Below are 23,363 nucleotides of genomic sequence, written 5' to 3'. Positions count from 1 at the left end.
AATATAGATCTAATTTAAAAAAAAAAAAAACACAAAACTGATCTATATTTTCATTAAATACAAATCTAATTTTTTTTTAAAAAAGTTTTCTTTGTTACAAAATTGCAGATTTTGAAATTTAAAAGAAAGAACTGAAAGTTAGGTTGAATTTTTATATGTTGTGATGCATGCATAATGAATTTGTATCATGAATGTGAATCCTCTTTCAAAAAGTCCTTTTTAAATTTTTTTTTTTTTACATAAAAAAAAGGATCTGATTTTTCTTGACAAAATCACCTTTTTTTAACTTTACACAAAACGGATATGATACTTTTTTTTTTTTTTTAAATCTCATTATTTCTTTTACATAAAAACATATCTGATTTTTTTATAAACCAAGTCTTATTTATTTATTTATTTTTAATTTCCAAGATAGATTTGAATTTTCTTCAAGAAGAGGACATCATTCATAAGGAAAATTTACTTAAATTAATTTTTGTTAAGAGTCTATCATGTGTGTTCAACATATCATTCAACATCATGCAAAAAGAGTATATCGGTCATTAGTTTAGAAGACCAGACTCTCTCTGGACAGAATGGGTACTTAACACCTTCTCATTTCGTAACCTAGCCCCCAAGCTTAGGATTTTTGGATAGGTAGATTAGTGCTTTATCTTTAATTTTGGTAGATTGAAACTAGGACCAAAGTTTTTTTATTCTTTTGCATAGATTGTAACTAGGATCTAAAGCCTTGTAAGATTAATTTACCTAAGTTGTACTTTTCTTTATTCAATCAATGTCAATGAAGTATTTTGATCATGTAATTTGTATTTATTTTTTCTTATTTCTTTGTAGAAAAAATAAGTGGCGACTCCATACCGCTTACCCAAAAAGAGAGGTGTCCTTAAAAGCACCCAAATCTCTTTTTTGAGAGCACCCCAATTAATGCAGTCTCTCACAATATCATATGAAAATATGTTTTTGCCAAAGAATAGTTTTGGGCTTTGAGCATAATGTAATTATTTTTGTCAAATAATATTTGGACTTTAGTAGAATAATTGTTTGCCCAATAGTTTTGGGTTTTTTGATAAGATGCCAAAATAATATTGGGCTTTTGTAAATAGTTGCCAAGATAATATTAGGCTTTTGTAAGTAGTTGCCAAAATAATATTGGGCTTTTGTTAATAGTTGTCAAAATAGTATTTGGGCTTTTGGTAAGTAGTTGCCAAAATATTATGGAGCTTTTGTAAATAGGTGCCAAAATAGTATTTGGGCTTTTGTAAATAGGTGCCAAAATATTATTAGGCTTTTATAAATGTGTGCCAAAATAGTATTTGGGCTTTTCTAAATAGGTGACAAAACAATTTTTGGGTTTTTGTAAATAGTTTCAGATTTTGTAAAAATATTGCCGTGTAGCGATGGACTTAGTAAGAGTGCCGTGTAGTAACGGGCTTTGTAAGAGTGCCATGTAGCAAAGGAGTTTAGGGTGTCGTGTTGCAATAGGCTTTAGAGGTGCCGTGTAGCAACGAGCTTTAGAGGTGTCGTGTAGTAACGAGCTTTGTAAAGAGAGTTTTGTTGGGCTTTTTGGATTTTGCCCACAAGGCAAATAAGTTTGGGCTTTTTGTATAGATGGTATAATTTTGTGGCCCAAGTTGAGTAATAATATGGGGAAATATTTGGGTAATATGTGGGAAGTATTTAGGAAATATTTGTGTGGGCCCAAAATAGTTTATGGGCTTGTATGTGAATTTTAGTGAGTGGGCTAATGAGATTAGGGCCTGACAATTTGTACCTCAACACCATGGATGCGCGTGCAACCACGTCGACGGTCGCATAGCACGTCCGTGTGTGTTGGGTGCAGGTGCGGCACCCCTGGAGTTGCACCCGTGCTTCCTAAAATAGTTGTAGTTAATCAAAGTTAATTTTTTGGGTCAATATTATTTGACATCACATAAAAATATTCATGTACTACTCACAACTATCTCCTTCAAATTGATCTCCACATTGGATTGAATAATGAGCTAAGCAAGTTGGGACATATTGTGACCTATTATAGATTGATGACCAACATTACTTAGGTTGATGAATTTTTGTATTATTTGGAACTCTACTTTGGGTTGAAGTGTTTAAGTTTCATGTTCTTAAGTTGTTATCTTTTTTATTCTCTTTGATTTCATAGATATTATCATATTGCATTATAAAGATAGTATATAAGAATATAATGTTATTTTCTTACATAACATGACTTGAATAATTTGGTGTTTATTACTTTTTTTTTTAACTTTTTTCTTCTCATATTTATATAAATATCTTTTCATTCTCTCTTGAAAAAGTGGTTATTATCTTTCTCTTGATTTTTTATTCTTTCTTGCAACTCTACTTTATATTGATGAATCATTGTGATCTTTAAAATTCTATTTTGGGTTCATATGTTTTGGTGTTATATTTTTTAGTTCCCCATCACAAATAGTCTATCTCTCTCTCTCTATAGAATAAATTTAGAGAATAAATTATACATACTCAGTATAATTTTGATATGAGTTTTATTATCATGATAATCTTTTTTAAAAGAATGAATAATTTGGATAATTTATTTAAATAAAAATTATATGTACATACGTAAGTATACGTATATGTATATATTTATTTATTTTATTTAAATGTATAATCAACCTTATGCAATTCATTTAAAAGTAATGACATTAAAACAAATAAATGACTACCCTAAAGTTTGTATATTCATAACCTCTATGTTTAAAAAGACTTTCACTTAACTTTAGTTGTGCGAAGTGGAATGAAATGCCACATTAATGTGGCTCAACAAAAGCATAGTAATAATAAATGTTATTTTAAATGTCCATTCCCATTATGTAAGTACACAAAAATAGATCAAGATGGACCAAAATGAAGCGAAGTGATTCAAATGGACTGAATTGGACCAAATAGAATAAAGTGGACCAAATGGACAGAATAGGACCGAATAGCAACATGGTGGATTGAATAAGAACGAATAGACCGAATAGGACTGAAGTGGACAGAATGGACCGAACAAAACCAAATTGGACAGAATAGGACCAAAGTGGACTGAATAGAACCAAAGTGGACCTAATAGGACCAATTTGGACTGAATAGGACCAAAGAGGACTGAATGGACCGAATAGAACCAAAGTGCACAAAATGGACCAAAGTGGACCAAATGACCTGAGTAGGACTAAAGTGGATCAAAGTGTACAGAATGGACTGAATAGGACCAAATTGAACCAAAGTAGATAGAATGGACCAATAAGACCGAAGTGGACAGAATAGGACTAATGTGGACCGAATAGGGCCAATGTGAATTGAATGGACCGAATTGGATTGAATAAGACTTTTGAATATTTATCATTTTTATTGCAATGGGCTCATATTTCTAATTTTTAATTTCTATTTTAGTTTTTTTTTTTTTTTTTTTGTATTTTTTAACTCAAACCCAAAGAGTTTAGCTCAAATATAATAAAATTTCGTACTTTTCAACCCAAAATTTAAGAAAAAAAAAAAGAATTTTTGAGCTAAACTTGAAAAGAAAAACCCACAACAGAATCAATTTAAAACCCAATTAATCTAAAATGGATTGAAGGGAAACTGAAATTGACTGAGTGGACCGAATTGGATTGAAGTAGACCTAATTGGATCAAATTGGATCAGAGTAGACCTAATTGGACTGAATAATTTTTTTTTTTTTTTAATTTTTAGGGAGAATAAATTATCTTCAAAAAATTTTAGAGAAAAAATTATACATTATATTACAATACAAAATAATTATTTATTCCCATGCATCATATGGTTTTGCTACTAGTTTAGTAAAATTGCAAAATTGCCTTTCATAAACCAAATTCTATTGTTCTATACCTTAAATTTTTATTTAAATCAAATTATAATTTTCTATTATAAATTATTATTAGTTATTTATAAATTTTTTCTCATTATAAGGTTGACTATGTGTACAATATTGTACATATTTGTTTGTACAAATTTGCAAAAGGAGTAAAATATTATAGGTATTTGTTTAAGCTACAATGTAAATCTTATCTTAATAGTACAAAGTAAGGTAATAATTTTCTTTCAGATTAATAATACTAGTGCATTTTTATTTAAAGCAATTGCTTGAAGACATGCCTTTGCTAGTCAAATACAACTGTCCACATCGCTAATATAGTACGGTACAGTCTTACTTTATTCATGATTTTGATAAGTTCATGGCTTCATGCATTTGGCAGTGGTTCTCCTGCAAGAAATGCCTTAAACAAAGAAAATGATCTCGCTGGTTGCGTTGCTGGAGCTGTGTGTGAAGCTCCTCTTATGATGGCAAAAGATAGCTGGGTTTCACCATATACTTGCGTCCATCCACCAACCTGCAGTGAAAAATAAATCAGGAAAAAGACTACCATTTAGCACCAACCATTCAACTGAAAACTATATGAGCATGTCTACCTGTTTTCCCTCGAACCATACTCTGTATGGCACAGTTGTTTTCAGACCCAGCTCCTTTGCTAATTTATCTACAAGTGTTCGAGACCCAGTAAATGGAATTCTTGAATCTTGATCTCCACTATCAAATTACATCAAAATCAAATCAATTATAAGCAGGACCTTTCTATGTTCTTCAAATGTGATAAAGGATATTAAGTAATTAAATAGCAAAGAGCTTAAAGATATTGTATCACTATACCTGTAAACAAAGGCCCGGATGCCAGACTTCACAAGTGAGCCTAAGACACCAATTGTAGGTATCTCTAAATTTGTCATATCATATTGCAGAACTTTGATACTAAAATTGTAAAAAAGAACCCCAAAATTACAATGTCAGCAAGAGGAAGGATTATAATTTATTAAAACAAAACAAATACTCGATTTCTTTGCACCACTATTGGGACTTGTTATGAAAAGCCTCATGGTTTAATGATTAGTTTTGTTTCCTAATTGTCTTCGCATGCTGATGATATTAAATTGTTCTTGAAAGAAATTACTTAAATTTAATTAAAGATGCATATAATTACTAAGATTTTAAAAACAGTGATTATTGATCGATCATTACTCTTGGCAGATACCCCATTCTTTGAATCCAACGAGTTTGGCATGGAGAGCCTTCTGCACGTCTTTCCTGTTTAAATACTTTTCTGTGATACCTTCTCCACAGACAAGTTCCTTCTTTTCAGCATGCTGTAAGCAGAGGGAAGATGAATAAAGCAATTCTCAATTGAAATCTACATGGAGAAAATGTTGCAATTTGAAGGATAAAATTTATATACAGTTTTTTAAGTGTTGTTCAATTAAATACAAACACATGGTTATATTGACCAATAAATTACAAATTGAATTATCCTATTGAAGGACCATTAGATTCAATGAAACTATGCATCTGAACATAATTAAGAAACCCAACATATGGCTCCTAAGAAATGGTATCTAATTTTTACCCTTTTTGAAATATAAAAATGTGATAATCTCTAACAAAAACAAGTCGCATTATGTAAGAGTTTTGATAGGGCGTGTAAAAACATTAACTGCTGACTGAGAGCATCTAGTTTTGAATTGAGAGGTGGCAAAGTTCGAAATTTAGACAAGAAGGCCTTATATGGCATGTACATATGTGACTTAACAGGTGATGGACAAATGTCACCGGTGACATCGAAAGGGTCGATGGTGTCAGTAAGTTCTTTGATTTGTAAAGTTACAGCAATACAAGCTGATTCACTTCCTTCTTGGTTTATGATTCCTCTCATGATCTGAGCTGAACCATTACAAACTTTAGTGACAAGTTGATAAATGTCATCTGATATCAAGCCGTGAGACCAGTAATACTCGTATGGCCAGTTTAAATCAATGCTGAAATCCAGAAGAGGATTCCCTACCTGCAAAATAGTACGAACTTAATTAAAATTTTGATTGATCAATATTATCTGACACCGGAAATTTTTTCAAGCTATTTCAGAGGTTATATTTCTATGTTCTACTCACAGCTATCCCCTTCAAATTGATCTTCAAATTGGACTGAATAATGAGCTGGGCGAGTTGAGGCACATAGTGACCTATTACCAAAAAAAAAAAAAAAAAAAAGAAGACCATGATTTTTATAAGAAATCTCTCTCGAATTTGTAGAAGGATGAATCTATTTTTTATTTAATTAATTAATTTATTTTTGAATACTAGACTAATTAACACTATAAGAATTTCTTTTCATCATGTTGAAATGAATCTTATTTATTCAATATACGCCATAATATCGGATTCTAGTCCATGCTCTCTATCAGACCTCTCAGCAACATGTGTATGGGGGCATGAACACAAAACCTTACTGTTGTTAATTTGAACCAAAACTGATAGCCTTCGTTTAAAATGGAAAAATTACCTGCATAGCTCTCTCCTGCGATAAAAAAATCTCTGTCTCGGTATTCTGGATATTTGGCAAACCAGCGTTGCAGAAATATAAGATTGTCTCGTGCTTAGCAAAAGTAGACACGTCGTCAGTTTCAAAATCTCCATATATAAAATGATTGGTTATATAAACATCCCTATAGTAATTTGCGTGGAAAAAAAATTCCACATGTAAAGGATATTGACTTTTGAATGTAAGTTGTAATTTATGTAAATTGCGTTTTGTTTATCTTTGTTCTCGAATCGCGGTTGTCACATCTGTATTTTGTCTTTAAAATCATTGGCAAGAAGGCAAGTGCACAAACTATAGCATATAGTATTCACTGTGAATAATATAACAGAAGTACTTAAAATCAATTAATTAGGAAGAAGTTTGATTGATTGGTATGTTTTTGAATAATAGGAAACAAGGCCAAATAATATATACCTGTGATCTCGTCGTTCACATGGGTGTAAAATGATTCATTAGCCGAGTAAGAGAAACCAACTCCTGCCGGTGACTCGAGGTACAACATATTTGCTTCTGAAACAAAGATTAAATGAAGAAGTGAGTTTTTTTGCCAAACAAGAGTATCTTGACCTATTTGACTATTTCCTCAGAGGTGTGTATATAGTTCCCCGTCCATGTACCAGGTTATTATAAATATACCTGTAATCTCATCATTCACATGGGTGTAAAATGATTCATTAGCCGAGTAAGAGAAACCAACTCCTGCCGGTGACTCGAGGTACAACATATTTGCTTCTGAAACAAAAGATTAAATGAAGAAGGTTTTTTTGCCAAACAAGTGTCTTGACCTATTTGACTATTTCCTCGGAGGTGTAGTTCCCTGTCCACGTACCAAGTTATTATAAAGAGGGATCCTTTAGAGGTGACCCAAGATGGAGTAAGAGGTTTCGAATTCAAAATTTCATGAATATCATGAGATCTTAAGAACTATTAAGCCAACCCTTTGAGGTTTAAATAATTTTTATAAATTCACTTAAATCTAGTTTTTCATTAATCCTTGATAAATAAATAAATAAATAAGCAGGTTTAGTCTGAGAATAGTCAGACGCACCTATAAACAAAGTAAAACATTAATCATAGCCAGTTAAAAAGGAAATGAAACAAGATAAACAAGAGTTTCTCATGGACTTGGAGAAAAGGAATACCTTTATTCCAGTTGTACTCATTCCTAACCAGATTGTCTCCTCTCACTTTAAAGGGGCCATGCTCAAGGAAAGCCGATGCAACAGATGAACAACCAGGCCCTAAGAAAAGAGAAGCACCACATGGTCAGACACCAAAAAGAAGTAAAATGTATACCATAAATAGAAAAAAAAGAATTAGAGTTAAGAGTTCATTCAGTGATCTAGGTGCTATAATTAAAGCTGATACTGTAATTTTACCTCCATTTAGCCAGAGAACAAGAGGCTTTGAACCTGGCTGTGATTCAGCTTCAACAAAGTAGTAGAAAAGAGCTCTGTTTTGTTTTTCATCAACGGAGATGTAGCCGGAAAATTGTTGGAAACTGACTTGTGGTTGCCCTGGCAGACTTGTGATTTTATCATCTATGCGAAAAGACTCCACAGTAATAAAAATCTGCACCAAGGATGCACATATTATGCCTATGACCATCCATTCCTGATGAGACTGCATGATTGACTGAGAGGAAGAGATTGAGAACAAGCGCCCTTTGGTTTGTGATAGAAGGCTTTGCTTGATTGGTGCTTCTTCTTATAGAGTTGGAACAGTCCTGTGAGCAAAAAGAGGCCTTTCGAAAATGATTAAAAAAAAATACTTAGTCTCCGAAAATGATAAGACAGGTTTAATGGTGCTTAGCAAAAACAAAAAGAAAAAACGAAAAAAAGATACGTTTGAACTATAATCAACTCAACTCAAATCTTCTTGGCTTTATTCAAATATAAAAACTCACAACTCAATTCAACTACGATTTCTAATAAAAACTTAGTCAACAGTGCCGGCTGAACCCATAGGCTATTTAGGCTCCTGTATTCACTAAACCACAAAAATTACACCAAAACCACCCTTAAAATGCCAGAATCGCATTGTACTACAAGTCACAGTGCACCACACCACAAGATTGCGGTTTTATAATATGAAAAACGCACACACCGCACTGTATTATACCCTCTATATATATTAATATATTTACTTACTTTATATTATATATATATATATATATATATATATATATATAAAATAGGGACAAAAGATCCATATATTAATAATTTAATACCCTAGTCATATCATATCTCACTGTTGTTCTTTTGTTAGAGCATTCTTATCAAGGATTGCAAAAAATTTAACATTTACCATCTCAAAACCCATTTTTATAACATATAACACACCACTTTATATCATCCTTTCTATCAAAACTTCTATTTTTTTTAACACTTCATTTAAATATTCTTTCTTTATCATTTTTTATTCTTTTTTATTTTTCCAGTCTCTTTCGCTGACTCTCTGTCCTCTGTGTCTCTCTTTCACAACCCAGCACCGCCGTCGGCCATATCCACCCACCCATTTCACAACCACCATATCCACCCACCATCGCCGCAACCCCCTGTAGGAAGAACAGAAAAAGAAAAAAACCAAAGCATAACCACAACCATCCACCAAAATCACAACCAACCACCACCCAACCACCACAAAAACAACCAGCAAACCCACTAGCAAACCCATCACGCCAAACCAAAACCCACAGGAACCAAAACCCATCACACACACATAAACCCAGGATCGGTGACCCACGCCGAACCAAAACCACGACCACAAACCATAGCAGAAAAAAAAAAGAAAAAAAAAAAAAGAAGAAACCTCCATCGCCCAACCTCCACCATGACCATTGGACCATCGGACCCACGACCCATGCCCATCAGACCACAATCGCCGACCACGAATCATCGCCGCCACCACCCACGACCATCGAACCATCCAATCGAACTCAAACCCATCAGACCACGACCTTAACCATCGGACCACGCCGAACCATGGTACAGAGAAGAGAGAAGAGGAAGGAGAGAAGTGATAGGAAATAGAGAAAAATAATAAGAAGAAAAGAAAGGGGCCCCACCTGAATTAAAAAAATAATTTAAGTTTTACAATAGATGAACAGTGCGGTCTCAAATTTGAGACCGCACTGTTCATCAATTGCAAAAATTTTAACATTTGAAACTCTTGATAAAGGTTGATTTTTAGAGTTTTGAGTGTCAAATGCCAAATATTTGGCATTTGACACTCTTAATGAGAATGCTCTTAGTAAAAATAAAAATAAAAAATAAAAATCTTATCACTCTCTCAGCCTTAGAAGTCAGACTCTAGCCGCCACACTTCCACCTACACCGGTTGCTTCTATTGAGGAATTCATGTGTTTAATTCAAGTTTTTGTTTGTTAAAGTTAATATATTGACCTATTATACTATTAACTTAGGACAAAGTAGTTGTATATGACAAAATTGTTAATTATATTATTATTTTTTTTATTGATTGTTGTGTTGCCGTTGGTATACAGGCACATCCTATGTTAGATATTTAAGTTAGATATTATTTTTTCATTGATGGGTCATATGTTAAATATTTAAGTTTAATTTTTGTGGTTGTTCTTTGTTTGACTACTGACTTTCTCTCATTTACGTTTCTCTCTCTCCATTTTTCTCTCTCTCTTTTTCCTCCACCACCTCTACAAAAAAACAAAAAAAAAAAAACCCCCAAGCTGTGGTACGTGAGGTGCTCTGTTTCTAGTTTTCCTTTCTTTTCAGGTTTGTGAGTGCTCTATTTCTTTTGCAGGCAGCCTTTTGAGGGAAAAGATGAAAAAGGGATACCAGTAGGGGTCTATGTCATTCAGACTGCTGAAGTATAATAGCAAAAGCCTTCCCTGACTGAACAGAGGTTTCAATTCTCAGTCACTAATTGGAGCCTACCTGCCAATATAGAATCCTCTGAGTAGCAGCACCACCAGTTGGAGCACCTTCTGGCCACATTGGGATAACAATATATACAGTAAATCTCTCATTTGCTCTAATTTTCTCAGCAATCTTAAGGGCAATTTCCATTGGAATCAAATTATTAGTACCTGCAGAACGACAGTATGAGCAAAATTCAGCAAACAAAACAAGAAAATGAAATCACGAGAGACCTTATTATCCAGTAAGTGAATTCCCGGGAAGATAATAGCACAAAAATGCAGTCATTTAAAATGGTGCAGCACAGTGAGAGTATTTTGTCAAAAACAGTAAATAACTACATATAACACCTAATATAATCAGTTCTAATTCTGCCAATCCCAATTTGTGACTTGCAACTGATTAGCTATTGAAAAGAAGTAAAGCTCTTTTATTGACTTCATAACCATTCTTTATTCATCATCTTTCTTAAATCCCTCTGCAAGTGCCTTTATCACTGAAAGGCAATTTAAAATTTTAATTGATTAGTTTCTATTTCTAGCTATCCATTAAGTATATGGATAGGCTAAACTTGACTAAACAATGGAAATGGTAGGTTACTTTTTATTTGAACCTCCTCTATGCATGTCCAACTTTCAGATTCTAACTGTGAACCCGCCATTCACTGAGAATAAATTTGATTCCATTAACTTTAACCTCATACAAATGCACAGCTCATGTGGATTTCTGTTGGTTGTGGAAATTATGAGGACACTATCAGACAGCAACAAGTTCTATTTTTTTTTTTTTTTTTGGCTGGCAACCTGTGGAGGTGGTGGAGGAGAAAGAGAAAGAGAAATGTAAATGTGAGAGAGAGTTAGAAGTCAAACTTTTTTTGGGGTTTAGATATAAGTTTAGAAGGTAATAAATGAGGGTAATTAATTAGATTCTAATCAAAATATTTGTAATAATTATAGTTTTTTTTTAACCGTTGGATCTACTTAAATCTAGTGGTTCAAAAAAGGTGCAACTCTTTAGAGTTACACCAGTTATAACTTGAACCTATATCATATATATATATATATATATATATATATGTATGTATGTATAAACTTTGCTTTTTGCTTAGAAGGAATGAGAAGGAAAGGCAGATTGAGAAGCTAGCGATGATAGAATGTGATATATGATATATGTTTCACTAGGAAAAGGCCGATTGAGACTTGATTTCTCTTTCTTAGTTTCACTAGGAAAGAATTAGCAGGGACACATATAATATATGTTTAACTAGAAGCTATAGGCTGTGATCAATTTCCATCTTCAAGGAATTTGTTGTTTTATATATTCTATGGCAAGTGGCAACAAAGTGAGAATATATTCACTGTTTGTAATGTCAAAAACAGCTATGCCTTTATTTTATTTTATTTTTGATAAGAAAAGGGAAATGCTTTTCTCTCATGAAGTTTTTCTCATACTAATTTCTGTCAATTCACTCTTGTTCTCGCTTTTATATTGGGGCTTTAAAATGATTGTAGTTTAAACTTTGAGATTTTCTAATGAGTCACATTCCTCGTAGCTAATAGAGATTTTTAATTTGCTTTTTAATCTTTCCTTGCATACTATTGTCTTTGGGTTAGAACCTAAGTTACCCCTCTCAAGATTCTTCTTATTCGTTTTCCTGTTCATCCATGCTATATTGCTTTGTTTGTGAAGGAAAAAAAGGATTCATAAAGCCTACTATATCATGTAATTTGTATTTATTTTTTCTTAGTTTTTTAGAAAAAATAAGTGACGACTCCATACCATTTACCCAAAAAGAGAGGTGCCCTTAAAAGCACCCAAATCTCTTTTTTGAGAGCACCCCAATTAATGCGGTCTACTTACAATATCATATGAAAATATTATTTTGTCAAATAATAGTTTTGGGCTTTGAGCATAATGTAATTATTTTTGTCAAATAATATTTGGGCTTTAGTAGAATAATAGTTTGCCTAATAGTTTTGGGTTTTTTGATAAGATGCCAAAATAATATTGGGCTTTTGTAAATAGTTGCCAAGATAATATTGGGCTTTTCTCTTCAAAAAAAAAATAATAATAATATTGGGCTTTTGTAAGTAGTTGCCAAAATAATATTGGACTTTTGTTAATAGTTGTCAAAATAGTATTTGGGCTTTTGGTAAGTAGTTGCCAAAATATTATTGAACTTTTGTAAATAGGTGCCAAAATAGTATTTGGTCTTTTGTAAATAGGTGCCAAAATAATATTTGGGCTTTTGTAAATAGTTTGAGATTTTGTAAAAATATTGCTGTGTAGCAACGGACTTAGTAAGAGTGCCGTGTAGTAACGGGCTTTGTAAGAGTGCCGTGTTGCAACGGAGTTGAGGGTGTTGTGTAGCAACGAGCTTTAGAGGTGCCGTGTAGCAACAAGCTTTGTAAAGAGAGTTTTGTTGGGCTTTTTGGATTTTGCCCACAAGGCAAATGAGTTTGGGCTTTTTATAGAGATGGTATAATTTTGTGGCCCAAGTTGGGTAATAATATGGGGAAATATTTGGGTAATATGTGGGAAGTATTTAGGAAATATTTTGTGTGGGCCCAAAATTGTTTATGGGCTTGTATGTGAATTTTAGTGAGTGGGCTAATGAGATTAGGGCCTGAAAATTTGTACCTCAACACCATGGATGCACGTGCAACCGCGTTGACGGTCACTCAGCACGCCCATGCGTGTTGCGTGCAGGTGCGGCACCCTTGGAGTTGCACCCATGCTTCCTAAAATAGTTGTAGTTAATCAAAGTTAATTTTCTAGGTCAATATTATTTGACATGACATAAAAATATTCATGTACTACTCACAACTATCTCCTTCAAATTGATCTCCACATTGGATTGAATAATGAGCTAAGCAAGTTGGGACATATAGTGACCTATTATAGATTGATGACCAACATTACTTAGGTTGATGAATTTTTTTATTATTTGGAGCTCTACTTTGGGTTGACGTGATTAAGTTTTGTGTTCTTAAGTTGTTATCTTTTTTATTCTCTTTGATTTCATAGATATTATCATATTGCATTATAAAGATAGTATATAAGAATATAATGTTATTTTATTACATAACATGACTTGGATAATTTGGTGTTTATTACTTTTTTAAAAAACTTTTTTCTTCTCATATTTATATAAATATCTTTTCATTCTCTCTTGAAAAAGTGGTTATTATCTTTCTCTTGATTTTTTATTCTTTCTTGCAACTCTACTTTATATTGATGAATCAATGTGATCTTTAAAATTCTATTTTGGGTTCATATGTTTTGGTGTTATATTTTTTAGTTCCCCATCACAAGTAGTCTATCTCTCTCTCCCTCTCTAGAATAAATTTAGAGAATAAATTATACATACTCAGTATAAGTTTGATATGAGTTTTGATTGTCATGATAATCTTTTTTAAAAGAATGAATAATTTGGATAATTTATTTAAATAAAAATTATACATACATACATACATACGTATACGTATATGTATATATTTATTTATTTTACTCAAACGTATAATCAACTTTATGCAATTCATTTAAAAGTAATGACATTAAAACAAATAAATGACTACCCTAAAGTTTGTATATTCATAACCTCTATGTTTAGAAAGACTTTCACTTAACTTTAGTTGTGCCGAAGTGAACTGAAATGCTACATTAATGTGGCTCAATAAAAGTGTAGCAACAATAAATGTTATTTTAAATGTTGATTCCCATTATGTAAGCACACAAAAATAGATCAAGATGGACCAAAATGAACCGAAGTGATTCAAATGGACTAAATTGGACCAAATAGAATAAAGTGGACCAAATGGACAGAATAGGACCGAATAGGAACATGGTGGATTGAATAAGAACGGATAGACCGAATAGGACTGAAGTGGACAGAATGGACCGAACGAAACCAATTGGACAGAATAGGACCAAAGTGGACTGAATAAGACCAACTTGGACTAAATAGAACCAAACTGGACTGAATGTACCGAATAGAACCAAAGTGGACAAAATAGACCAAAGTAGACCGAATGACCTGAATAGGACTAAAGTGGATCAAAGTGTACAGCATGGACTGAATAGGACCAAATTGAACCAAAGTAGATTGAATGGACGAATAAGACCGAAGTGGACAAAATAGGACCAATGTGGACCGAATAGGGACAATGTGAACTGAATGGACCAAATTGGACTGAATAAGACTTTTGAATATTTATCATTTTTATTGCATTGAGCTCATATTTCTAATTTTTAATGTTTTTTTTTTTTTTTTTTTTTTTTTTTTTTTTTTTTTTTTTTTTTAACTCAAACCTAAAGAGTTTAGCTCAAATATGATAAAATTTCGAACTTTTCAACCCAAAATTTAAGGGAAAATTTTTTTTTTTTGAGCTAAACTTGAAAAGAGAAACCCACAATAGAATCAATTTAAAACCCAATTAGTCTAAAAATGGATTCAAGGGAAACTGAAATTGACTCAGTGGACCAAATTGGATCGAAGTAAACCTAATTGGACTGAATAATTTTTTTTTTTTTTTTAATTTTTAGGGAGAATAAATTTTTAGGGAGAATAAATTATTCAGACCCGGCTCCTTTGCTAATTTATCTACAAGTGTTCGAGACCCGGTAAATGGAATTCTTGAATCTTGATCTCCACTATCAAATTACATCAAAATCAAATCAATTATAAGCAGGACCTTTTTCTGTTCTTCAAATGTGATAAAGGATATTAAGTAATTAAATAGCAAAGAGCTTAAAGAGATTGTATCACTATAACTGTAAACAAAGGCCCGGATGCCAGACTTCACGAGTGAGCCTAAGACACCAATTGTAGGTATCTCTAAATTTGTCATATCATATTGCAGAACTTTGATACTAAAATTGTAAAAAAGAACCCCAAAATTACAATGTCAGCAAGAGGAAGGATTATAATTTATTAAAACAAAACAAATACTCGATTTCTTTGCACCACTATTGGGACTTGTTATGAAAAGCCTCATGGTTTAATGATTAGTTTTGTTTCCTAATTGTCTTCACATGCTGATGATATTAAATTGTTCTTGAAAGAAAATAACTTAAATTTAACTAAAGATGCAAATAATTACTAAGATTTTAAAAAACAGTGATTATTGATCAATTCATTACTCTTGGCAGATACCCCATTCTTTGAATCCAACGAGTTGGGCATGGAGAGCCTTCTGCACGTCTTTCCTGTTTAAATACTTTTCTGTGATACCTTCTCCACAGACCAGTTCCTTCTTTTCAGCATGCTGTAAGCAGAGGGAAGATGAATAAAGCAATTCTCAATTGAAATCTACATGAAGAAAATGTTGCAATTTGAAGGATAAAATTTATATACAGTTTTTTAAGTGTGGTTCAATTAAATACAAACACATGGTTATATTGACCAATAAATTACAAATTGAATTATCCTATCGAAGGACCATTAGATTCAATGAAACTATGCATCTGAACATAATTAAGAAACCCAAAATATAGCTCCTAAGAAATGGTATCTAATTTTTACCCTGTTTGAAATATAAAAATGTGATAATCTCTAACAAAAACAAGTCGCATTATATAAGAGTTTTGATAGGGCGAGTAAAAACTTTAACTGCTGACTGAGAGCATCTAGTTTTGAATTGAGAGGTGGCAAAGTTCGAAATTTAGACAAGAAGGCCTTATATAGCATGTACATATGTGAATTAATAGGTGATAGACAAATGTCACCAGTGACATCAAAAGGGTCGATGGTGTCAGTAAGTTGTTTGATTCGTAAAGTTACAGCAATACAAGCTGATTCACTTCCTTCTTGGTTTATGATTCCTCTCATGATCTGAGCTGAACCATTACAAACTTTAGTGACAAGTTGATAAATGTCATCTGATATCAAGCCGTGAGACCAGTAATACTCGTATGGCCAGTTTAAATCAATGCTGAAATCCAGAAGAGGATTCCCTACCTGCAAAATAGTACAAATTAATAAAAATTTTGATTGATCAATATTATCTGCCACAGAAAAAATTTTCAAGCTATTTCAGAGGTTATATTTCTATGTTCTACTCACAGCTATCCCCTTCAAATTGATCTTCAAATTGGACTGAATAATGAGCTGGGCGAGTTGAGGCACATAGTGACCTATTACCAAAAAAATAAAAAATAAAAAAGAAGAAGACCATGATTTTTATAAGAAATCTCTCTCGAATTTGTAGAGGGATGAATCTATTTTTTTATTTAATTAATTTATTTATTTTTGAATACTAGACTAATTAACAATTTCTTTTCATCATGTTGAAATGAATCTTATTTATTCAATATACACCATAATATCGGATTCTAGTCCATGCTCTCTATCAGACCTCTCAGCAACGCGTATGTGGGCATGAACACAAAACCTTACTGTTGTTAATTTGAACCAAAACTGATAGCCTTCGTTTAAAATGGAAAAATTACCTGCATAGCTCTCTCCTGCGATAAAAAAATCTCTGTCTCGGTATTCTGGATATTTGGCAAACCAGCGTTGCAGAAATATAAGATTGTCTCGTGCTTAGCAAAAGTAGACATGTCGTCAGTTTCAAAATCTCGATATATAAAATGATTGGTTATATAAACATCCTTATAGTAATTTGCGTGGAAAAAAAATTCCACATGTAAAGGATATTGACTTTTGAATGTAAGTTGTAATTTATGTAAATTGCGTTTTGTTTATCTTTGTTCTCGAAAATTTTGTCTTTAAAATCATTGGCAAGAAGGCAAGTGCACAAACTATAGCATATAGTATTCACTGTGAATAATATAACAGAGGTACTTAAAAATCAATTAATTAGGAAAAAGTTTGACTGATTGGTATGTTTTTGAATAATAGGAAACAAGGCCAAATAACATATACCTGTAATCTCATCGTTCACATGGGTGTAAAATGATTCATTAGCTGAGTAAGAGAAACCAACTCCTGCCGGTGACTCGAGGTACAACATATTTGCTTCTGAAACAAAGATTAAATGAAGAAGTAAGTATTTTTTGCCAAACAAGAGTATCTTGACCTATTGACTATTTCCTCAGTGGTGTGCATATAGTTCCCCGTCCACGTACCAGGTTATTATAAATATACCTGTAATCTCATCATTCACATGGATGTAAAATGATTGATTAGCCGAGTAAGAGAAACCAACTCCTGTCGGTGACTCGAGGTACAACATATTTGCTTTTGAAACAAAGATTAAATGAAGAAGTAAGTTTTTTTGCCAAACAAGAGTATCTTGACCTATTTGACTATTTCCTCAAAGGTGTGTATATAGTTCCCCATCCACGCACCAGGTTATTATAAATATACCTGTAATCTCATCATTCACATGGGTGTAAAATGATTCATTAGCCGAGTAAGAGAAACCAACTCCTGCCAGTGACTTGAGGTACAACATATTTGCTTCTGAAACAAAAGATTAAATGAAGAAGTTTTTTTGCCAAACAAGAGTGTCTTGACCTATTTGACTATTTCCTCAGAGGTGTGTAGTTCCCTGTCCACATACCTAGTTATTATAAAGAGGGATCCTTTAGAGGTGACCCAAGATGGAGTAAGAGGTTTCGAATTCAAAATCTCATGAATATCATGAGATCTTAAGAACTATTAAGCCAACCCTTTGAGGTTTAAATAATTTTTATAAATTCACTTAAATCTAGTTTTTCATTAATCCTTGATAAATAAATAAATAAGCAGGTAGTCTAGGAATAGTCAGACGCACCTATAAATCTTGGATAGGAGACGAAACTTGTAGTTTACAAGGTTTCTATATTACAAAGTTTTTCAATCTCCTAGGAAGAGAATTATAGATAAACTATAAGTTTAATTGGCATATTGTTTCATAATATAATGAACATACTAATTAATGTTGCTAAGATGAATTGTTTGAAATCTTCTATTGTTTTTAAATAAAATAAACATATTAATTATTATTGTTTAGTGAACTTAAACTATTATTGCTTAGAATTCTTTGATCTACTCTATTAGTTTTTCTTTACTCTTTACGATTCTTTTATTTAACAATTCAACTCAACTTTGACAACAATTGGTTTTTGTAATTGTATTAAGTGTGCATTTGGGTCTTGATTATAAATTAGCTTATTGTTTTTTTCCCCCTAATATTTGCAAGTCCTGCGTGAATTCCCTATTTTTTCCCTTTTCCCAACTATGTTTTGTTGTTGTTGTTTTTTTTTTTTTTTTTTTTTTTAATCCTGCGTGAATTCCCTATTTTTTCCTTTTTCCCAACTATGTTTTGTTGTTGTTGTTGTTGTTTTTTTTTTTTTTTTTTTTTTTTTAAGACCTAGATATTGTTAAGATTATCATATTCAATACCATTTCAGCTGTGCTTAAAATAAATTAGGGTCAAAGTGTTCAAAATTTTAATTTAGGGGGTCAACCTAAAAAAAAAACTATTTATTGTTGGGTGCACTACACCATGAGTCCAGTCCACATGTTTTTGGTCAAGAGCTCATTTAACGAGCATGTCTTTAATGTTTCTTATCTATTCTTCATCATGTACAAAAGTCAGCATTAGTAATTGGGTTGGTTGGCTTAGGCGTGTCCAACATGCTGAAGAAAGAAAAGAAAGAAGCAAAAGCAAGAGTTATTCTGCTATGGCAGTGCTGAAAGGAAAAAGGAAAGAAACAAGCAAGGCCATTCGGCCAATGAGAGCTAAAGAAAGAGATTTTGGTTGAAGCAAAGTCAAAATAAGTGGCTTGCACTTATTGTGACTTGATGTGAAGAGTGTGAAAGGGAGAAAAGAAGAAAAGGTGAAAGAAATAAAAGGGTAGAGGCCATTCGGCCATTTGGGCAGAGGAAGAAAAGAAGTGAAGTCCCAAGAGTGTGGTGAGGACTAGTGCAGTCTTGAAGAACTGCGTGAGTGAGAGCCAGCAAGAGAGAAGAGAAAAATAGAGAGAGTAAGAGAAAATACACAGTGAGGAAGAAAGCAGTGAGTGAAAAGAAAAAGAGAGTTTTTTTTTTACTTAAGTTGTATCTCTAAGTGTTGTAATCTTTATTTTATATAGTGAAATTATTCAGAGTTTGTCCCGTGGTTTTTCCCTTCAAGGAGAAAGGGTTTTCACGTAAATCTTTGTGTTTTTCTGTGGTTGTGCTTTCGCTGTGCTTGCTAAAATTTATTCACAGTAATATAGAATTTTTTCCAACATTTATAATTTTATTTTTTTGCCAGGTCAGGGGTTCATTTGAACCCCTGCGCATAACCTGCGGCTGATCCTACCTTCAACCCCATTTCAATGGACCTATGGAGTACCTACACATGACATACCACAACTCTATCAGTTTTACTACTGGCTTGACATTTTCCTTTACCAAAGTGCTAGGGTAGAATCTCTTGAGAGTTAGACTGAGCTTTCTAATCATTCATCGTTAGAAAGCTCTAGTCTTCCTCTTAGGAGTTCCTCTCACTCTCGCTTCCACAATCTTCACCGTTCATAGTCTCCTTGAAGTCACTAAACCTTTTTGTTGAGTTTTACTACGTCATACACCTTATGTTCGGTTAAACACACAAAACGGTGGTAGAGATTCCACTAGTGACTTGTCAACAGATCAACATCAAGTGATAAGGAAGGAGGTAATGACCTACTACCATGACCATCATTCCCCTCGATATTTTAATTTTGTTGTTGTGTATTATGATGCCGTAGATTGAATTAGTTGAGTGTGTGTTTTGTGATTATGTTTGGAGTCTCACATCAAGATTTATTGTGCTGATCTAAGTTTTAGAAATAACTACAAAGAACTTCAAATGTGATTAGATTAGTCATTTTGAGGTATAGCGTAAATGTAGTTACTGATTAATGTTTATCCTTAAATAATTACTAATGGTATTAGAACCAACTTAGTAATCTCCATGTGTGCCTTTAGCAATAAGTTTTCAGTTTTCAACAAAATAAGCAGTATCAAAACAGACCTAAAAAGACTTCCCTGGCACAATTGGCACATATCTGACTAATTCACGTAATAATTTATTTAATTATTTATTTCAGCTTCTTGGCTACCGATTATACACTGCAAAAACCAAATCCAATCAAACCGTAAAGATAAAACAAAACCAATTAAAGAAACCAAAATAAATAAATAAATAAACAATATAGAAAGACAAAAAGCGTGGGCTGAGCCAGATTTTTAGCTAACCAGCCACGAGTTCGCACTACAATTAACATCTCCCTTTGCTAACTTTGCCTTTTCCGACTCACATCTGTCTGCTGGCTGTCTTCCTTTCAACTTGTTTCCTTTTCTTTCCACTTTAATAAAGTTTGCTTTGAAGTGAGATTTTCCAATTTTGATACCAATCAAGCCCCACTGCGCCAAGTATCCAATGCTACAATAATTGTATAGCTTTGTGCATGACACATCCCAATAAATCTAAACATAAGCCCCACTGCACCAATTTTGATACCAATCAAGCCCCACTGCACCAAGACATGTGTTTGTATGTCTTAATTTTTTAACAAAAATAACTGGATTTTTTACCGAGAAGAATATTAATTGTACGTATAATGATAATGAATAAAATTTTCAACTTACATGGTTAACACTATTTCCTTTAATGGTAATTCTATTTACTTTTTCAATTTTTATTACAATTATGAAATAATTAAGTATTTTTGGTCATGAATATTTTCAAAAATAGCTTCGCAATAATAATAATAATAATATATGATGATTTTCGGCGGATTCCTTGATTTTGTTTTAATATATAGTGTTTGATGTAAACTTAAATTATATATTTTATCTCATATTTAGTAAATAAGCTACCAAATCATTACGTGATACACAAAGTAAGGCATTAAACCATTACGTGATACACAAAGTATTTTTTTTTTTGATACATTTCGTAGTATTATTAAGCTAAAGGTATAAATTAATGATATCAACTAATAAAGTCATCTGATTAGTTGTTAAAAAATTCAGTTATGGTTTGATTGTAAATAAACAAACATGTTAGGGTACTTTTAAAGTTTAAAATTTGGTAGTTTATTAAATAAATATGAGAAAAAATATATAAATTTTATTTTGTGTCAAATATCATAAGCTATCAAAGAATTATATATTTATGAAAAAAGAAATTGATTTTTTTATAATATAATTATCAACGAATGGTCCAAATGAAAAGTCATAAATAAAATAACTAAATTAATTATTAGTAAATAAGTAACTGAATTATTACAGGATAGTTGATACACAAAGTGGATGGTTATTATTATTATTATTATTACTAGCATGCAACCCATGCAAACGCATGAGTGCATTTAAAATTTAACACAATTTTTAGTATAAAAATATAAATAATTAGTCAAATTATTAATAAATAAATAAATAAAGCATATAACACATGCATTCGTATATCATAAGGAATATTTTCACCAGTTAGAAAATTTTTTCTAACACACTAGAGTCTTCGATCACCAAAAGTATCATGAGCTTACCAAAAGAATATTCGGTCACCAAAAGTATAGTCGGTCACAAAGGGAGTGTGACACCATGCGATGCATTCTACCCTAATAGTCGTCATTTATCAATAGGTTATTAGGTACCCAGCGGTCATTAGGTACCTTCCCTGACACCGCATGAGACGCTCCGCCCTGACGGTCGTCACATATCAATGGGTCGTCAAGTACCTTCCCTAACACTGTGTGACATGCTTCACCCTGACGTTTGTCACGTATCAATTGATCGTTAGGTACCAAGAGGTCATCAGGTACCCAACGGTCGTCATGTACCTTCCCTGACACCGCGCGACACGTTCCGTCCTGACGGTCGTCATATATCAATGGGTCGTCAGGTACCAAGGGGTCGTAAGGGACCCAGCGGTCATCAAGTACCTTCCCTGACACTGCGCGACACATTCCGCCCTGAGGGTCTTCATGTATCAATGGGTCGTCAAGTACCAAGGGGTCGTCAGGTACTTAACGGTCAACAGGTACCTTCCCTAACACTGCACTACATGCTCCGCCCTGATGATCGTCACGTATCAATTGGTCGTCATGTACCAAGGGGTCGTCAGGTACCCAATAGTCGTCAGGTACCTTCCCTGACACCGCACGAGACACTCCGCCCAGATAGTCGTCACGTATCAATGGGTCGTCAAGTACTAAGGGGTTGTCAGGTACCTTCCCTAACACTATGTGACATGCTCTGCCCTGACAGTCATCACGTATCAATTGGTCGTTAGGTACCAAGGGGTCGTCAGGTACCAACAGTTGTCAAGTACTTTCCCTAACATTGCACGACACGTTCCGCCCTAACAGTCGTCATGTGTCAATGGGTCGTTAGGTACCAAGCGGTCATCAAGGACCCAGCGGTTATCAAGTACCTTCCCTGACACCATGCGGCACGCTCTGCCCTGACGGTCATCACATATCAATGGGTCGTCAAGTACCAAGGGGTCGTTAAGGACCCAACGGTCGTCAGGTACCTTCCTTGACACCACCTAACATGCTCCGCCTTGACGGTCGTTACATATCAAGGGGTTGTTAGGTACCCTACTCATTGCCCAGAACATGCACACACTAACTCATCTAAATCGATAAGACACCTTTACTAGACAACGCACTATACTCGTCCAATTAACAAACCAACTTGCACACTAATAAGGGTATTTTCGTCCAATAAAGTCCTTCAAGCACTTTGACCCATCAAGATGGAATACTCCACCACTGACCCGTCAAGGTTTATGCCTCTTTTGGTAGGACCTGCCAACTACGGACCCGTCAAGATGAATTCCTCATTTGACTTCCTTAAAGTCTTTGCAAATCAGTGCTACGCATATGTGCCCAACGAATGGTTGTGTATGTACCTGATGGATGGTCACATCTTATCCTCCGTATTCATACTGATGGACAGATGGTGATACCGACAGATAGATGGTGATTCCGATGGTTGAGTAATTAGGTCCCACAAACCTTTATGTATTCTCCACTCATGCATCCCTATATGGAAATAACTTGCATTACACGCCCAAAGACCATACTCTACGCTCATGTCTTCCCTATATGGGAAGAAAAGCTCAAGATCTCAGGGT

General features: G+C 33.4%; 2 protein-coding genes and 1 long non-coding RNA gene across 5 annotated transcripts; 1 reads left to right on the top strand and 2 right to left on the bottom strand.

The window, feature by feature from the left end:
* Positions 1-4,062: 4,062 nt before the first annotated feature.
* On the bottom strand, positions 4,063-8,230 carry LOC126693323 (serine carboxypeptidase-like 45). Of its 2 annotated transcripts, XM_050389267.1 has the most exons (11): positions 7,786-8,230; positions 7,549-7,647; positions 7,043-7,138; positions 6,821-6,916; positions 6,368-6,460; positions 5,977-6,047; positions 5,619-5,870; positions 5,054-5,178; positions 4,688-4,786; positions 4,450-4,567; positions 4,063-4,370 (listed from the first exon to the last, which is right to left on the bottom strand). In XM_050389267.1, exons 1-11 carry the CDS (start codon positions 8,033-8,035, stop codon positions 4,221-4,223), a joined length of 1,449 nt encoding a protein of 482 aa, XP_050245224.1. In that variant the 5' UTR covers positions 8,036-8,230; the 3' UTR covers positions 4,063-4,220. The 2 variants fall into 2 exon arrangements, with proteins under 2 accessions (XP_050245224.1, XP_050245225.1); XM_050389268.1 differs by lacking the exon at positions 7,043-7,138 and having other exon boundaries at positions 7,786-8,229.
* Positions 4,464-17,885, bottom strand: LOC126693325 (serine carboxypeptidase-like 45). Of its 2 annotated transcripts, XM_050389270.1 has the most exons (8): positions 17,633-17,885; positions 17,189-17,284; positions 16,753-16,845; positions 16,367-16,437; positions 15,915-16,261; positions 15,445-15,569; positions 14,997-15,174; positions 4,464-4,608 (listed from the first exon to the last, which is right to left on the bottom strand). In XM_050389270.1, the coding sequence occupies exons 1-6, from the start codon at positions 17,718-17,720 to the stop codon at positions 15,515-15,517; spliced, it is 750 nt and encodes a 249-aa protein (XP_050245227.1). In that variant the 5' UTR covers positions 17,721-17,885; the 3' UTR covers positions 4,464-4,608; positions 14,997-15,174; positions 15,445-15,514. The 2 variants fall into 2 exon arrangements, with proteins under 2 accessions (XP_050245227.1, XP_050245226.1); XM_050389269.1 differs by lacking the exons at positions 4,464-4,608; positions 14,997-15,174; positions 15,445-15,569 and having other exon boundaries at positions 15,848-16,261; positions 17,633-17,884.
* Positions 17,886-18,780: 895 nt separating this feature from the next.
* On the top strand, positions 18,781-20,087 carry LOC126693328 (uncharacterized). Its single transcript, XR_007645308.1, has 2 exons — positions 18,781-19,268; positions 19,509-20,087. It is a non-coding gene; the product is annotated as an uncharacterized LOC126693328 (long non-coding RNA).
* Positions 20,088-23,363: the final 3,276 nt, after the last annotated feature.

The sequence above is a fragment of the Quercus robur genome, chromosome 7 (genome assembly GCF_932294415.1).
Source record: "Quercus robur chromosome 7, dhQueRobu3.1, whole genome shotgun sequence".
NCBI lineage: Eukaryota > Viridiplantae > Streptophyta > Magnoliopsida > Fagales > Fagaceae > Quercus > Quercus robur.
This window is presented reverse-complemented; position numbering and strand designations above follow the sequence as displayed.

What these genes read in the sequence shown, in the direction of transcription:
- LOC126693325 (XM_050389269.1), bottom strand. Translation starts at nt 17,720, where the DNA reads ATGTTGTACCTCAAGTCACTGGCAGGAGTTGGTTTCTCTTACTCGGCT. An exon ending in TGTGAATGATGAGATTACAG is followed by an intron (nt 17,285 to 17,632) that starts GTATATTTATAA and finishes TCTTTGTTTCAG; the next exon opens with AAGCAAATATGTTGTACCTC. An exon ending in TGTGAACGATGAGATTACAG is followed by an intron (nt 16,846 to 17,188) that starts GTATATGTTATT and finishes ACTTTTGCTAAG; the next exon opens with CACGAGACAATCTTATATTT.
- LOC126693323 (XM_050389267.1), bottom strand. Translation starts at nt 8,035, where the DNA reads ATGCAGTCTCATCAGGAATGGATGGTCATAGGCATAATATGTGCATCC. An exon ending in TGTGAACGACGAGATCACAG is followed by an intron (nt 6,461 to 6,820) that starts GTATATATTATT and finishes ACTTTTGCTAAG; the next exon opens with CACGAGACAATCTTATATTT. An exon ending in ATCCGGGCCTTTGTTTACAG is followed by an intron (nt 4,568 to 4,687) that starts GTATAGTGATAC and finishes GTAATTTGATAG; the next exon opens with TGGAGATCAAGATTCAAGAA.